The sequence below is a fragment of the Myotis lucifugus genome, unplaced genomic scaffold (assembly GCF_000147115.1).
Source record: "Myotis lucifugus unplaced genomic scaffold, Myoluc2.0 scaffold_377, whole genome shotgun sequence".
NCBI lineage: Eukaryota > Metazoa > Chordata > Mammalia > Chiroptera > Vespertilionidae > Myotis > Myotis lucifugus.
In genome coordinates this window covers 262745-278284 of record NW_005871425.1, presented here as the reverse complement: position 1 = coordinate 278284, position 15540 = coordinate 262745, and the positions used below count along the sequence as shown (strand labels likewise).

General features: G+C 47.0%; 1 protein-coding gene across 10 annotated transcripts in view; it reads left to right on the top strand.

Annotated features, from left to right (window-relative positions):
* The window catches only part of FOXN3 (forkhead box N3), a 359245-nt gene that overhangs the window by 144506 nt on the left and 199199 nt on the right, over positions 1-15540 (top strand). For 6 of the 10 annotated variants that reach the window (XM_023765124.1, XM_023765120.1, XM_006101670.3 and 3 more), the window contains exon 2: positions 3810-4366. In XM_023765124.1, the coding sequence (XP_023620892.1) occupies positions 3824-4366 (543 nt within the window). In that variant the 5' untranslated portion in view covers positions 3810-3823. Of the gene's footprint in view, positions 61-632; positions 655-3805; positions 4367-15540 lie in introns of those variants that run through there. The other 4 variants (XM_006101672.3, XM_006101671.3, XM_006101668.3 and 1 more) reach the window with 2 other exon arrangements.

Sequence of the window (15540 nt, the reverse complement as noted above, 5' to 3'; positions counted from 1 at the left end):
AAAGTTTGTCGGCTCCCGCTAAAGGGCAGGCGGCGCCCCGAGCCCCGCGCCCCGCTCCGGCCAAGGTGAGTTAGCTCCGCGCTCGGGCCGGCGCCAAAGCGGGATTGGGTGACTCGGGGTGGAGCCGCTCGTACAAGGCGGTCCTGGAGGCGCCCGCACCGCTCTCGGCGGGCGAGGGACTCCGCAGTTCCTGGGGGAGAGCGCGGGGCGGGAGCCAGGCCGGGTGGGGAGACGGGAGCCCCCGAGCGGGGAAGTTGCCGGTCCGAAGAGTTTCCTGCCCCGACGTGTGGGCTCTTTCCCGCTGCCTCGGTTTACAAAAAGACGCCCAAAAGGAACAGAGTTGGTATTGTCCACGGAGGACAGGATCCCCGCCGTTCCGGGCGGGGGGGAGAGGGTGCTGATCCAGGGGACACCCCAAGATGAGAAACAGGCTCCTAACAAAGATACCCTCCCCCACAAACTGTGCAGGCTTGGCACTGGCAGTGAGCGTCTCCCGAGACCCCCCCAGGCCCGACTCCTCCTCACCCCGGCCCCCTTTGAAACCCTCCTTGGGTCCTGGAGAAGTTGGGGGACGGCGGGCTTTTATTGATGTGTTCTTAAGGTTCGCAGCGGTGCAGCCAATAAAAGGTTTATGACATCTGACCAGCAGTGAAGGTATGCGAGCTCCCAATTGCCCTGTATGCAGGGAGAAGAGCAGTTTCCCCGTTGCTTGGCAACGCCGCTGATTGACACAGGACGCAGCCAATCGCCGCTCCCGCAGGTCCCCTTGAAATGTTTTTGACAAGTACAGTAGATGCTAGTGGAGCGCGTGCGTGTGTGCGCGCGTGCGCGTCGGAGAAGGCGGGGGGTGGGGTGGGGGTGGGGGTTGTTTAGCCCCCTCCCAACTCGCTGCCCTGTTAGGCTTGGGGAGGATTTCTCAACTTTTTAAAGTTCACTTCGAACATCTGTTCAGAGCTGGGCCAGTAATGGCTTTGTCAGTTATTTGGAGACATTCTGAGAGCGGACAAGAAACTAGCTTTCCTGCTACCTTTTCTCCGTTGAAAAGCAAAAAAGATAACGAAACACAAGTCATTAAAAAAAACGAGAGAGAGAGAGAGAGAGAGAGAGAGAGAGAGAGAATATGTTGTGGGACTGCAACCAATAGCAAACTGAGAAGTTGTAAGGAGGTCACTAGTGAATAACTATTAGAGTATATGATGTAGCAACCTTTTTGGCAGCAGATTCAAAATGTTTGTCTAACTGCAGATTCACATGATCCCAGATTCCCTCCCCACCTCACCCCCACCCCCCCAAATTGGGGGAAAAAAAGATTTGGCGAATTATGTAGTTTGAGTATAATAATGGAAAACTCAGCTGTGGTTTCTGGAAACTTTTTAAAAATGGAACTGGAGTGATCAGCAGCTCTTGATATTATGGCTATAGAATACGGGTTTATAGGGATGCCTTAACAGTTGGAGGGCATGGGCTGGGGAGAGACAAAAACAGGCAAACGATCCAAGGGAACTGAACCCTGTAACCCTGTTTTCTTAACCGTTCTTCTAAGAAAACCATATTGCTGGCAATGTTTGTTTAAAACAAAAGGAAACATGGAGAATAGCATGTTAGTTCCTTTGGGAAGCTACTGACAAACTAAAAAGAAAGAGAGCAGCATGTTTTCATAGCAACAATGCAATTAAATTACTGTCAGCCATGATATAATTTTCCTGTTTGGAAGCTCAGGAGACGAAAAACTTTCGTCGAGAGCGAAAGTTGACTTCAGTGGCTGGGTAGTAGTTCTCTTACGTACTCTACTGTGTGGATAATCCTAGTTATCTAAAAATTCGTTTTTTTATTGGGATCTGAGGAAACTTTGAGAGAGACAAACCTAGTTTTGATTGTTTTATAAAGAAGGTAAAAGCATTATCAGTCTGGTCTCTGTAAACCCCCAAGCCTCAAGATACTAGCTTATTCTTTAAAATGTGTCATGTGCTACTCAGGTTAGTACTAGTACATGACAGAAATAATAACATGGATGAACCTGAGGTATGCAAACTGTCCCTGTTCCATGGGACTTCGATGCCCATAGAAGTTTCTTTGGAATTGGTCATCTCACAGCAGTTCTAGAGAGTTCCCCCCAGGCCTTGAGTCAGCAGGTTCTGTTTGTCCACCTTTTGGAAGAGGGAGGGTGCACCCGGGGTTGGTTCTGGGGCACCTGGGGTTGGCTGTGTAGTGCTCCCACACTGTGCTTTCTAGAATCCCATTTTCCCCAGCTGAACTGGCAGTTGTTTTAGGCGTAGTGTCAGTGGACTTTTCGAGCCGTAGAGTAATCATATTCTTTGCTTTTGATGTATTCATTCTTTTTTTTTTTTTCTGGATAGATTGCTTGATCTTCTCACTTGTGGGGGGAAAACATAGAACAGACACATTGTTTGAGCGCTCCAGACGGAGAGTGGGAGACCTCTCTTCATTATCTTCGCTGTTCTTTATATCTTACATTGAGTGCCAGGGGGTCGGACAGCTTTGTATCTGCCGGGGTCATTCTATTTGTGGACTCGCCACCTCTTCAGTTTCTTTTCTCATCAGATATTTTACTCCCTGTTCTAGGTCATTGACAAAAATGGGGGCGGCAGCAGAAGAGAATTCTGTAGCAATTTTTGTTGAATTTGCCTTCCTTTCTTGAAGCTTCCCTTTTGCTCTCCTACTTTTTTTTCACCAATCCTAATTTCAGTTAATGGCTTGTCCTTCATATTCCCATTTGTGTGTGTGGTGCTTGCACTCTTCACTTTTTCATTCAGAATGTAGTGTCCCAATAAAATTAAATGCATTTATTGCTCTAGTTCGAATCCAGAATTCAAATGTAATTAAAGTTAAATGTAATTAAGTGTTTGATCACGACTTGTGGAGGGGAGGGGGGAAGTCAAATAAAACTTATTAAACTGATGCATACTGTGGCCACAGTTTTAATTCGGGGGTCGTTGTGATGGATGGTCCTTGTATGGAAACTCTGAAAACACTGGCCTTAAACTTAGAGGCATTTTCTTTTTTTGAGAATGGTTAACAGTGAGCCCTGTGACCCCAAGCCACAGAGAGGGGTTGTGCATTGAGCTTATTAGGTAGAGTTTAATCACGAGGCTTGAAATATTTTTACTTGTGTACAGCGGGGCCTTGACTTACGAGTTTAATTCGTTCCGTGACGAAGCTGGTAACAAATTACTCGTATGTCAAATCAAAAAGTGAACGAGTGAGACACGTGATGCTGGGCTGATGTTGTGGCGTTCACTGTGACGTTCGCTGCGCCAACTAGCGGTGGGGTATCTGAAGCTGGCTCGTAACCCGAATTTTAGCTTCCAACTCAAAGCAAAAAATCGGCCGAAAAACTCGTTAGTCGGGACACTCGTAAGTCAAGGCCTCACTGTATATGTGTTCATGTGTAATAGATGAACTGAGGCAGCAAGAAATAACTGATTTTCCCAGGGTCCTAGTGAGAGTGTTCGTAGATCCAGGGAGAAGGCATTGTGGACTTTCCCATTCTTTTTATGGTGCGTTTGCACATTAAAGGTGCTGGAGATATTTCCAGTATTGATGTGTTGAGGAGTGACAGTCACTGCGCTGTATGCACGATAGACCGATTTTACTTCCTGTGCATCTCTGTGTGGTAGAATTGTGGGTTTGCATTCCTTGGGGTAGGAGCCATGAGGTGTGTTCCTGTGTGGAAGGGGGTTCGTAGAGGGGGCAGCGGTGGGGGTGGGGACCAAAGCACTAGGAGGACTCAGCTGCCTTTCCGGTTTGGGTTTCACTGACTCTTCTTCTCTGTGGAATGTGTTTCCCAGGAGCCTTCACCTAAATGGGTCCAGTCATGCCTCCCAGTAAGAAGCCAGAAAGCTCAGGAATTAGCGTCTCCCGCGGGCTGAGTCAGTGTTACCGGGGCAGCGGCTTCTCCAAGGCCCTTCAGGAAGACGATGACCTCGACTTTTCTCTGCCCGACATCCGATTAGAAGAGGGGGCCATGGAAGATGAGGAGCTGACCAACCTGAACTGGCTGCACGAGAGCAAGAACTTGCTGAAGAGCTTTGGGGAGTCGGTGCTCCGGAGCGTCAGCCCCGTCCAGGACCTGGACGATGACACGCCCCCGTCGCCCGCCCACTCTGACATGCCCTACGATGCCAGGCAGAACCCCAACTGCAAGCCCCCCTACTCCTTTAGCTGCCTCATATTTATGGCCATCGAGGACTCTCCGACCAAGCGCCTGCCAGTAAAGGATATCTACAACTGGATCTTGGAACATTTCCCGTATTTTGCAAATGCACCTACTGGGTGGAAAAACTCGGTGAGACACAATTTGTCGTTGAATAAGTGTTTTAAGAAGGTGGACAAAGAGAGGAGTCAGGTAAGTCTCCGTGTCTGGAACTCGAATGTTTCCTTTTTCTATCTAAAATTTTTAGTTTCTCTCCATTAACAAATTGTTAAGGACTGTAAAGTCCCCACACTGAAGGGGCATTTGTAAATGGGTACTTTGATTTCATTCATTTACTTGTAAACGTCCTCTTCCTTAAGCGTATTAATTAAATACCGTTTTTCGTGTTTGTGCTGACTTGAGGTTTTCCCACTGTGGCATCTGAACATAATCACAAAACAGTGGTGTGCACACTGCCTGCTTCTTCCCTCAGTGTGGATGGGTCAGTTTGGGTTTACAGCACAAAGGGGCAGCCATTAACCATGAGGTGTATGAATATATTTTTGAGGAAAATTGCCAGAAAGGGATAGGGGAAAATGGCATCAATTTTCTTTCTGAATTTGAACTTGGAGAAGGGCAGTCTCTCTGGGACCCTGGAGCACATGGACAGCAGTGGACACTGGGAGGCGTCATACTTGAGCCTATTATGCACTAAACAAAGGCAGGCATGAATTGCCCAGGTGACTTTTTGTTTTTTGTTAATTCTCACCAGAGGATATTTTTAGAGAGAGTGGAAGGGAGGAGGAGACACACAGAGAGAAACATCTATGTGTCTCTCAAATCGATTGGCTGCCTCCTGCACATGGGGCCGGGGATCGAGCCTGCAATCAAGGTGTGTGTCCTTGACCGGAATTGAACCCAAGACCCTTCAGTCCAAGGACTGATGCTCTATCCACTGAGCCAAACCAGCTAGGACTCAGGTGACTTTTGAAACCCGGTGTTTACCTAAGTGTTTGGAACTTTGGAACTCCCTGAATAGGAAAAATTAGCGCAGGGTAAAGTTCCCACGAGAGACTGACTTAAAGAAAGATTGAAGTTTGGTTTTAAAGCTTTTGAGCTCCATGGTCCACTAGAAGGAAACAGCTTTAATAATCTGCTTTGCCTTTCTCATAACGATATAGCAGGTACAATAGAAAGCAGGCCAACTGTGAGAGTTGGAACAGAAAATGGTGATCTACCTTGGCGTTCTGAAAGGTAATGCTGCTGCAGTTACAATAAGCGGCCAGAAAGCGCTCTCTCCACAGTGACCATGCGGCTGTGTTTTCCAGCTTTGTTTTTCATTAATAGCGCTGATGGTCTGCATTCCCTCCTTTTGAAGTTCAGGTTCAGACACAGGACCGCTATTGTGTGGGGTCAGCCGCTGCTGTGCAGGGGTGGGACCATCTCTTTCTCTCCAGAAACATGTTGCTGTTTCCATTAGAATCTTGAGCCTGAGAAAATTCTATTTGTCAATGGCATGGATGATTACGAATAAGGAGGTGGTGGAGCCATTTTTCTCCTCGCTGCTGCTGGACACGTTTGTCTGCAAATGCTATTCACCTAGAGTTTATGTTCAAGGTGGGGAGTGGGCAGCGTGCAGGGTGTGAGGAGGGGCGATGCCTGGGAGGGGCAGATGTGGACCCTGGGAGCTTTGCCTTTGGTCCCTGGTACAGGTGATGCCTCAGTGCGGTGTTCTTATGTGAGCATTCCTGTGTTCTGGGCCCGTCCTTCGCCAGGGCCTTATTTTTACACGCCTGAAACTACCTGTAACAATTGTAGGGTGCTGCCCTTGTCCCCAGGTATCCACTTTTCTTCCTCCTCCCTACCCTCCCCATCTCAGAGTGGGCATTTGGAGACCAACCTCTAAACTTGGCTCTGTTGAGTGGTTTTTTGTTTTTCTGTTTTTGGTTTTTTATTAATTTCAGAGAGCAAGGGAGAGGGAGAGAGAAACATCAATGATTGAGAGAGGATCATTGATTGGCTGCCTCTGCACTCCCCCTACTGGGGATTGAGCCTGCAACCTGGGCATATGCCCGGAATCTAATCTGGGACCCTTCAGGCCGCAGGCCGACACTATCCATTGACCCAAACCAGCTCGGGCACTCTCTTGAGTGTTTTGAGACCATTCTTTGAACTTAGAGAAAATTCGCTGCTTTCATGTAAAGGGCCAAGTCTGGTATTAAAAGCTCCCGCGTAGGTGGGTCCTGGTGATGAGAAAGGGAAAGTCCTAGAAAGCAATTTCAGGGTAGAATGTGGAGGAGAGAGTGGTATTCAGGTCCCCCAAAGCCGCATGTCACTGTTTAGGTTGGGCACAGGGCTTTTAGTTTGGCGAGAAATGATTGTGCAAGTCGCCACGTGCCCCGGTCTCGCTGTTTGCAGTCCTGCTGGTGCGCGTAATTCAGCAAACACACTGAAATGTTCAGCGAGCTGCCCCAGAGCATGCAGAGCCTGCTTGGGTCCCTCTCTGGCCGTGAGGGTGGCACGTGGGTGTAGGGTGGTCTGTCCTGGAGAACCCTCTCCCCGATGCACCCCGATGTAAAGGGGTGACAGTTGTTCTGAATAAATGCAGTTATCACCTGCTAAGAGGGAATGGTTTGAAGGACCTAAGATTGTGAATCTTACGAAATGTTGAGCTCTGGCTTCCTAGCCACGCTGCTGACCTGCACTGACATGTTTCTGATCAGATGCCATCAGTTTTGCCTTGAGAGTTTGTTCCCAGGGTTTGTGGTGCTCTGAGAACAAAACAAGGAGTATGGGTTTTCTTTCCATTTTTCTCCTCTTTCATGGGGTTGCCCTGGGGGTAGCTGGGGGCCACTCTGGGACGCCTAGCCTGCCAGGGACTTCCTGTCCCCTGGCGAGCTGAGCAAAGCGGAGGCATTCCCCTGACACTTTGCCCAGTGAAACCTCCTTCACCTTTCCAGGTAAGCTTGTTTTTTCCCCAGGGGATTTTACTTGGCGGCAGCTCCCACACTGAGGTTCAGCTGCGGCACCTGACAGTGACTAAGTGCACCCGAATATTGGTGGGAAATAGGGGAGCAAAAGGGGAGCATGGACGCCTTGCACGTTGTATTCACAGACTTAGGCATTGCGCTTTTTCAAAGATTTAAAAGTGCAGAACACGGTTTTAAACTTGCCATAACTGTGAGAACACAGAATGCTGTATGATCCTTGCCCCGAGGGTTGGAACATGTACCCTTCTGGACAAGTGTGTCGCTGGGGCGTTGGCACGCAGGAACGTACGACTGCATCGGAATCACCTGTGGCTCTTAAAATCCAGGGCCGTCTCTCGGCCCCTCCCTGGAGATTCCGATTCAGTGGGGGTGAGGTGGGTTGGGGAAATTCGGGGTCCTAGTAAGCTGTTTTCACGGGTGTTTCTGACGTGTAGCCAGATTTGAGAATCCCTCAACGAGAAGCTTTTGGGTTCTTTCCAGTGCTGAGATTTCATCAGGAACATATTCTCATGAATGAGCAAGTCGGGGAGAATAAATGGTTTTGCTTCCGTTTTATCTCTGTCTCTCCCTTTTTTTGGTTTTACCTCTTGAAGGAACTTAAGAGAGTTTTATTTTTATTTTTTAACCATGGAATTGAGGACCTTTGCCCGAATCAATCAAGGTAGAGTTTCAGAGTTGGAGATTAAGTCTTATACCTCCTAAAAAAAGACCTTAGTTAGGACTATAAGATTAGCAAGTACTACACTTTCTGACTACTTATAAATGAGAGTAAAGGGCAGTTATTTATTTATTTTTATCACCTGAATAATAAATGGTTCAGGTATGTGTGTTTTTATCTGTGCTTTTTCTCAACTTCCCTCTTGACACTTTAACAAACATACACACACATTGCTCTTTGAAAGACTGTGCAGTCTGCCTGGCCAGTGTGGCTCCGTGGTTCAGCGTTGACCTATGAACCAGGACAAGCATGTCAAACTTGCGGTCTGCCGGCTGCAAGTTTGACATGTTTGAACCAGGAAGTCACGGTTCAATTCCCGGTCAAGGCACATCCCCAGGTTGCAGGCTCCATCCCCAGTGTGGGGCATGCAGGAGGCAGCTGATCAATGATTCTCTCTCATCATTGATATTTCTATCTCTCTCTCCCTTTCTTCCTGAAATCAATAAAAATATTTTTTCTTTTAAAAGAGAAAGACTAGTCTGATGTTGATGAGCAGGTTCCTAAAACTCAGGGTACTGTAGGATGGTGGGACATGCAAAAACGGGATGAGGTGTGTAAGAGTGGTCTCTGGGGCAGGTGATGATCCTGTTTCCTCCCTGAGCTGGTCCTTCTGGGTCCACGGGCCTCATGGATGAATCTACCCAGTCTCTCCCCACATTAACGGTTCAGAAAACGTTGCATTCTCTTGGGCAGGGCTTTGTGGTACCTGGGTGAGTCTATGAGGTTCTTCTTCGTGGATGTACTGCCTACATATCTGACCAACAAGAAACTGTTCTCAGCACCTCCCTGTTGAGCTGAAGAGGCTTTGGGATTTCCCTTTGAAATCACTTTAGCTGCAGGATAATTCTCTGCAGTAAATAACATAGGAAGTTGGCACACTGACCTCCTATTTGAAAGTCATGAGTTTTGCTGCTTTCACAAATAGTGATGGGTTATTTGGATTATTCCATACTCTCTCACGGAGCCCTTCGTCATCTTAATGCTCTTCTTAAACCTTGGCAAGGTGATGGCCGGTTTTAGATTTTATAGAAAATTCCACGGCCTTCCCAGTGGACATTTTTTGGTACTTGACACAGACGATGGATATGTATATTTTAAAGCCTAATACAATATTTGTTTTGATGATACTGTGCTTATTAGGCAGGCAGGCCTTTTGTTTTTACAGATTTTGGCTTCAGGATCCTTAAAGTGTTTTATTCTTATTCCCACCCTTGTCATTTTTCACTTAACTTGCTGCTTCCCAATGAGTACACCTCACTGTCCCTGTAACAGTTTATCCCTTGCCTACATTTGTTTCCGCACCAGCTTGAAGTTTCCCGAAGTTTCCTGATGTAGGGGTCTACTTAGGTTGTTCCTGTGGAATGCTTCCATGTTAGTAGGCCTCAGGATCTCATTATTTACAGTTTCTGGGACTTTGAGCACCCTCTGCTTATTATTCAATAGAATTAGTTGGTGATGTCCAAGGTTAAAATAAAACATGAGATCTGGTTCTTACCTTTTAGGAACTTACATTCCAGGGAAACGAGACATGATACAAAATAAAAAGCACAAACCACCGCAAGTACAGGAAGCAGATCAGTAAGTGATGGGTGTCATTTGAGGTTAGTCAGGGAAGCTTCCCTTCCCCAAAGAGGGCCATCTGCAGCTGAGATGAAAGACAGCAAGAAGCAGGTTTTGAATATTCCTTTTGGGGGAGCACGTGAGTAAATTGTTAACAGAGATGATTTCTGCTGTGGGAATGAGCACGAGATCAAGAATGGATTAGCTAGGATGAAATTTGACTGTTGTTGTAGAAAAATCTACATAGTAGTGAGTAAACATAGAAGTGCATTGCTCTGTCACATAAAGGAGGTCTTGGTCAACGGAGACCCACCATCTGTCATTCTGCCCAACTGTTCTTTGTTCATTGCTGGTTTCCATTCTCAGGCCTTCTCATGGTCCAACATGGCATCAGCTAGTTTGTTCCCATTATAGGAAGCAAGAAAGAGAATGCAGGAAAAGACACACACAAAAGTCTTATTTATTTATTTATTTATTTATTTATTTATTTTTGCAGTTGTAAGGAGTTTTTCCAGAAACCCCACAATCTGCTCTTATCTCATTGGCCTAGAGCAGTGATGGCGAACCTTTTGAGCTCGGTGTGTCAGCATTTTGAAAACCCTAACTTCACTCTGGTGCTGTGTCACATATAGAAATTTTTTGATATTTGCAACCATAGTAAAACAAAGATTTATATTTTTGATATTTATTTTATATATTTAAATGCCATTTAACAAAGAAAAATCAACCAAAAAAATGAGTTTGCACGTCGCCTCTGACACGCCTGTCATAGGTTCGCCATCACTGGCCTAGAGTTTGGTCACATGACTCTTAGCTGCAAGGAAGTCTGGGAAAGGTAGTCTTCTAACTGGGCCTTTAACAATCCCAGATATACAATGTTGGTTCTGTTACTAAGCAAGCATGGGATTTTCTGCCACAGAGGATTAGGTACTTTGGAGATGAATGTTGCTGGACCCAAGGGATGTGCTGGAACAGTATCAGAGAAAAGGGAAGGTGAGAAATATGGGGCCTGGGATGTTATGTAAATAATGAGTATGCAGAGTTGATAGGGGAACTAAGATAGGAAGGGGAGAACTTTAAATTGCTCTAGTAACTTAACTAAAGCAGACCCATTTTTTAAAAAAACACATTTCAGTTAAGGTTTGCTTCAAGATATTTTGGTTAAATTGCATTTAAAAATCTCCAAAAGCAATAGCTAGATAGAGGTGATGATGTATTCTGTGCCAAGTAAGATAAGAAGAAAAGCAAGGAAATATATGGTTGAAGATAGAGAGTGGTGTAAAGTTGTTCTTTTAATAAGAACTTGGTGGTTTGCTGTATGAGATTACACAGTTCCTAGAACAAAATGAAGTCTGGGGCAGTCGCTTGGGGTGGGGGGCGGGGAGTGCATCTGGCATGCTTGTTTGAGTACCTTTGCTTGTGAACCCAGCAGGAGACCAGTAAATAGGGCAGAGTGACTGTGCTGTTCTTAGGGGTGGGGCTCTCCAGTTACCCACCTTCTGTATTTTTTCTCCCAGCGTGGTGTGTAGGGTTCCCCTCTGGGCCTGGTGAGGTCGAGTTGAGTTCAGTGTTGCCTTCCGTTTATTGGAGCTCTGTGAAGTGCCTCCCAGAAGGCTGTGACGGAAGGTCCTCCTCTAGTGGCAGGGCCGACAGGTGATTTAACTAATGTCATTAGACGGAAAACTAATGTCATTAGACAGTACGTCGGCTAGCAGCACGCACGTACTTTGTTTTTAGAAGGATAGGATAGGCCAGGTCATGTGCGCGCTGACTGCGGTCATGGCTGTTGTGGAGGGGAGGAACACCCAGCACAGGCAGTGTGGCAGAGCTAGGGTGCAGAGTCACACTCAGTGCTCCTGGAATACATCACGGAATGCTGAGTTCCTTCCAGAATCTTCCATAGATGCAGTTATGTAAACTAAGAACCTTGTACATAGCCATGATTCTGAGAGACCCTGCAGAAGCTTAGTTTTGCAAAGTAAAAACTAGACCTTGCATGTACAGTACGAAGCCGCTGCCGTCATTTTCAGCAGTGGTTCATTCTTGCCACACACGTTTGCGGAATGCTGGGCTGGGGCTGCAGTTTTGACCTGTGACAGTTCCCTGGCTGTTCTCCTAACCTTGGGGGCACAGGGTGGGTGAGGGGAGGCACATATAGAACAGTAGATTCATATATGTATCAGATAGTGATACACAAATGAAGACAGTAAAACAAGGTAGTGTACTAGAGAGGAGTGGGGCTGGGGTGGGGGGAGGTTTCCCAGAGGAGGTGACTGGCTGTGTCTTTAATGATGAAAGGGATGAAGCCATGCAAAGACCTTGGGCAGAGAAAACATGCAAAGGCCCTGAGGTGGCAATAGCTTGAAATGGCCAAGAACCAGAAAGGAGGCCTATAGGAAGTGAATTACAGACAGGAGAATGAGACGTTTAAAGGGACATAAGGCAGCAGTTCTCAACCTGTGGGTCGTGGCCCCTTTGGCGGTCGAATGACCCTTTCACGGGGTTCACCTAGGACCATCCTGCCTATCAGATATTTACATTACGATTCATAACAGTAGCAACATTACAGTTATGAAGTAGCAACGAAAATAATTTTATGGTTGGGTCACAACATGAAGAACTGTATTAAAGGGCCCAGAAGGTTGAGAACCACTGAAAGGGGAAAACATCTGTTTGGGGGGCTAGTTTCAGTGGTAGGCTAGAGGTGATGGAAATGACATTGGCTTTGACCAGGATTGGGGTTCGCAGATGAAGGTGTATGGGTAGAAGTGGATTGGGAAGTGGGGTAGAGGTTAGAGCAAACATTCCCTTTTGACCATGTTAAATTTGAGATGGCTTTTGAACATCTTAAATGTTCAAGTTGGAAGTTTGGTATGTGAGTTTCAAGCTCAATAGACAAGTCAGAGTAGAGGTTTAAATCTGGAATGCATTGGTGCTCAGTGGGTGAAAACTAAAAAGTATTTCTGGATTAAGCCTCCATCAGAAAAGAGGTGAAATCAAACTTCTATTTCAGTTCTTTTGTATCTCCATTAGTGTTTGACTAGATATTTATTTTTGGGGTATGTTTAACATGGCAAATAAAAACAAAAGAGGTTTATGTTTAGAGGAAGAAATTCAGAATCATTGAAAAAATAACTTACCTGTAGTTATTGTAGTTACTGCCCGTAGTGTTTTGCAAACAGAAGAGAACAAACCTTTGCTTTTGGTAATGAGGGTGTAACTTCTAAAAGTGCTCAGGGCCAGCAGCATCTCCGATATGATGAGAGAAATGCACTCCAGGAAACATCCCGTTTAGCAAAGCCCCCTACCTAACCCATGACTTCTGCGAGTTCCCTGCCATCTGGTCCCTGGCTGGAGAGAGGAATTTTTCTTGTATATGCGTCTCCATGGCAACGAGCTTGCAGTTGATATGGAAAGTAAGCAGTTGCCTTAGCAACGGAGTTGCTGATGTGGTGGCTTCCCTGCTTTCAGGGAATGGATAAGCTGACCAAACTAGTTTAGATGCATCACGTAGGGCGCCGTGATGTAGGGCTGCACACCCTGGCCCTGCCTGTGTAAAATCAGCCCTGCTTTCAAGGAGATCGCAGTCCCTCCCTTTTCCCGGAGGCAGGGCTTACAGAGGTAATAAATCAGACAAAAGCAGCTGCTGTCAGTTGAAATAGATTAGAAGACGGATCTCCTGGTGGAATTTATTTAGTTTCAGGACATATTTGGTTGCGAGGAAAAGAAAGCCCCCCCACGTGGGCTTAAGGAAAAGAGTGCTTGTCCCAAGCACATCATCAACAGCCCCAGGGCCAGTGGTGAGGAGGAGCAAAGCGCGTCTCGGGCCCACGGTGATTGCAGCTGCTCCCTCCACCCTCTGCGGCCACCTGGATGCTCATCCCTGCCCTTCTCTGGGGACCTGGTCCAGTCTCCTCTTTGCAGCCTGGCTTCCCCTGTGTGGCTCTTCATTTCTGCTGCCTCACGCCCTTGGCTTGCTGTGATGGAGTGTTGGTGCCACCTCCTGCAATGCGATGACTCCAGTGCCCAGCGACGTTGACCTCACCATTTGTCATAGTTACAGACACACCGACTTCTGGGTTGGGTGTTCAGCCCTGGTCACCCTGGGGCCAGGGTCCCCGGGATCAAGACAGCTCCTAGGACTGTCTCTTCGTCTGGGATGGGGCTTGGACTTGAAACATGCCTGCACTGAAATGTTTCCTGGAAAGCCTTTGGTCTTTCAAACACATTTTTTCATGATGAAAATAAAAATGAGAAGGAACTTCTGAGTGTTTCCCTGTGTGTCCCCGCAGGACATCTCTCACAGGTGACAGATGATATACCCGAGGACTCTGGGACTGTCCTGAGCCCCTTTCCTGCTTCTTTATTGTCTCTGTGATGACTTCATCTTCCTTGCATTCCGTATCCATAAATTTGGGGCTGGTGGTTCCCAAACTAGCAAAGTTTTTCTTCGGTGGCTACTTCTTCCTGCAAGCTGCCCTCAAATTGCCTGTAATCATAGGGTTGAGTGATTACCAAAAATTATGAACTCTAGCCCCCTGTTGTAGACAGGCATAGATGCCAGCTATCCAATACAAGCTGTCCTGGTTTTCAAGATCAAGGAATTGGGTAATGGTTCTTGTTAACCACGGTGTACCAGCCCGGGTCACTGCATTGTGATTGTCAACATGGGGAAAATGTAATTACTCTATGCCGGGAACTGGAGATATAAAGAGATTACAGAACTCTGGTTGGAGTAGTTGGGGCAAAGATAAAAAGAGACCAGGCAGGTTAAAAGTGGCATTTGTCGATTGTCAGGGGATTGACCCCTGGCTCCGTTACATGGTTTGGGACCCCAAAGGAGAAGACCCCTAAAGATTAGCAAAAATTGGGAGCCCTGGAGAGGAGACAGAATTTCATTAGCTGTGGCCAGGAGGGGGCTGGTGACAGGAGAGAGGAGGTCACCGGAGTCATCGGGGTTAGGTTGGACATGGGGGTGGGGATGCATATGGGGGAAGACTGAGTGTGAAAATGGGAACCGTTTGAAATTGTGTGAGGCGTTTATACCTGTGATCTTACCGCTTCCCAACCACGGTAAAGCAGGTAGTGTGTTCTTTTTGCAGGTGGGGAAACTGAGGCTCAGAGAAACTCCGTGGCTTGCTAGGGTGACACAGCCAGATGTTGAATCAAGATCTGAGACGTCTTTGTTTTACCTTTACCCTGTTGGTTGAAGTAGAGTGTTCCTGAGGGAGAAAGAGAGAAATTTGGGAAGTTAGTTGTTTTTATTTAAATGATCCTGTTTTCACAGACCATTGCTTTTATTTGTTGATATCACTACTTCCTGTTAATGTCTCGACGACCGTTCTGGAATTCATAGGAATGGAATGAGTGACTCGCCCCCTCGGCTCTGCCCTGTGGATTTTGCTCATTTTTTTGGCGTCGGGGAGAATTTTCCTTCTTCTTGTTTCAGGTGGTGCCATCTCTCCCCCTTTGGCATCGCAGTTAAGCACAGTAATAATTACCCTGTAGTTGTGTAGGAAACAGGGACAGGTAGGTGACTTCATTCCTTTGTTCATTCAGCCACATTGAGTTCTTGGGTGTGGAGGGCGTTGGGCTAGGTGCTTTGTGGGCACAAAGAGGTGTAAGACCTGGTCCTTGGGGAGCACTTTGTGTCATCCCTGATGCTTCCTTCTTCTTTAACCCCGTAACCAGTCAGGTGCCAAGGCCCCTGATTCTGCCTCCTGAATGTCTCTGGCTGTCCCTTCCTCCCTAACCCCCCTGCGCTGGTCTCCATTGTTTGTCGACTGCTGCAGGGGCCTCCTCTGCCCTTTCCTCCCTCCCCTGGCCGCCTCCCCTCCACGCCTTCGAACACAGTGCTGCCTGTTTGGTCACAGCCAACAGTCATTCCTTTCACCTGGAGTGGTTTGCCTCGAAGAGTGGCTCTGAGTCTTTGTTAGAAATGCAGGCTTCTGGGCCTCACCCCAGCCTTACCGAAGGTAGTGCCGCCTGGGAATCTGCATTTAAGCAAGTTCCCCAAATGATTCTTCTTAACAGTGAAATTTGAGATGCGAGGCTTAGAGGGATCAAGCTCCAACACCCTTCCGCTGGACTTATGCCGCTTGCCGTTCTTAGACGTTTGA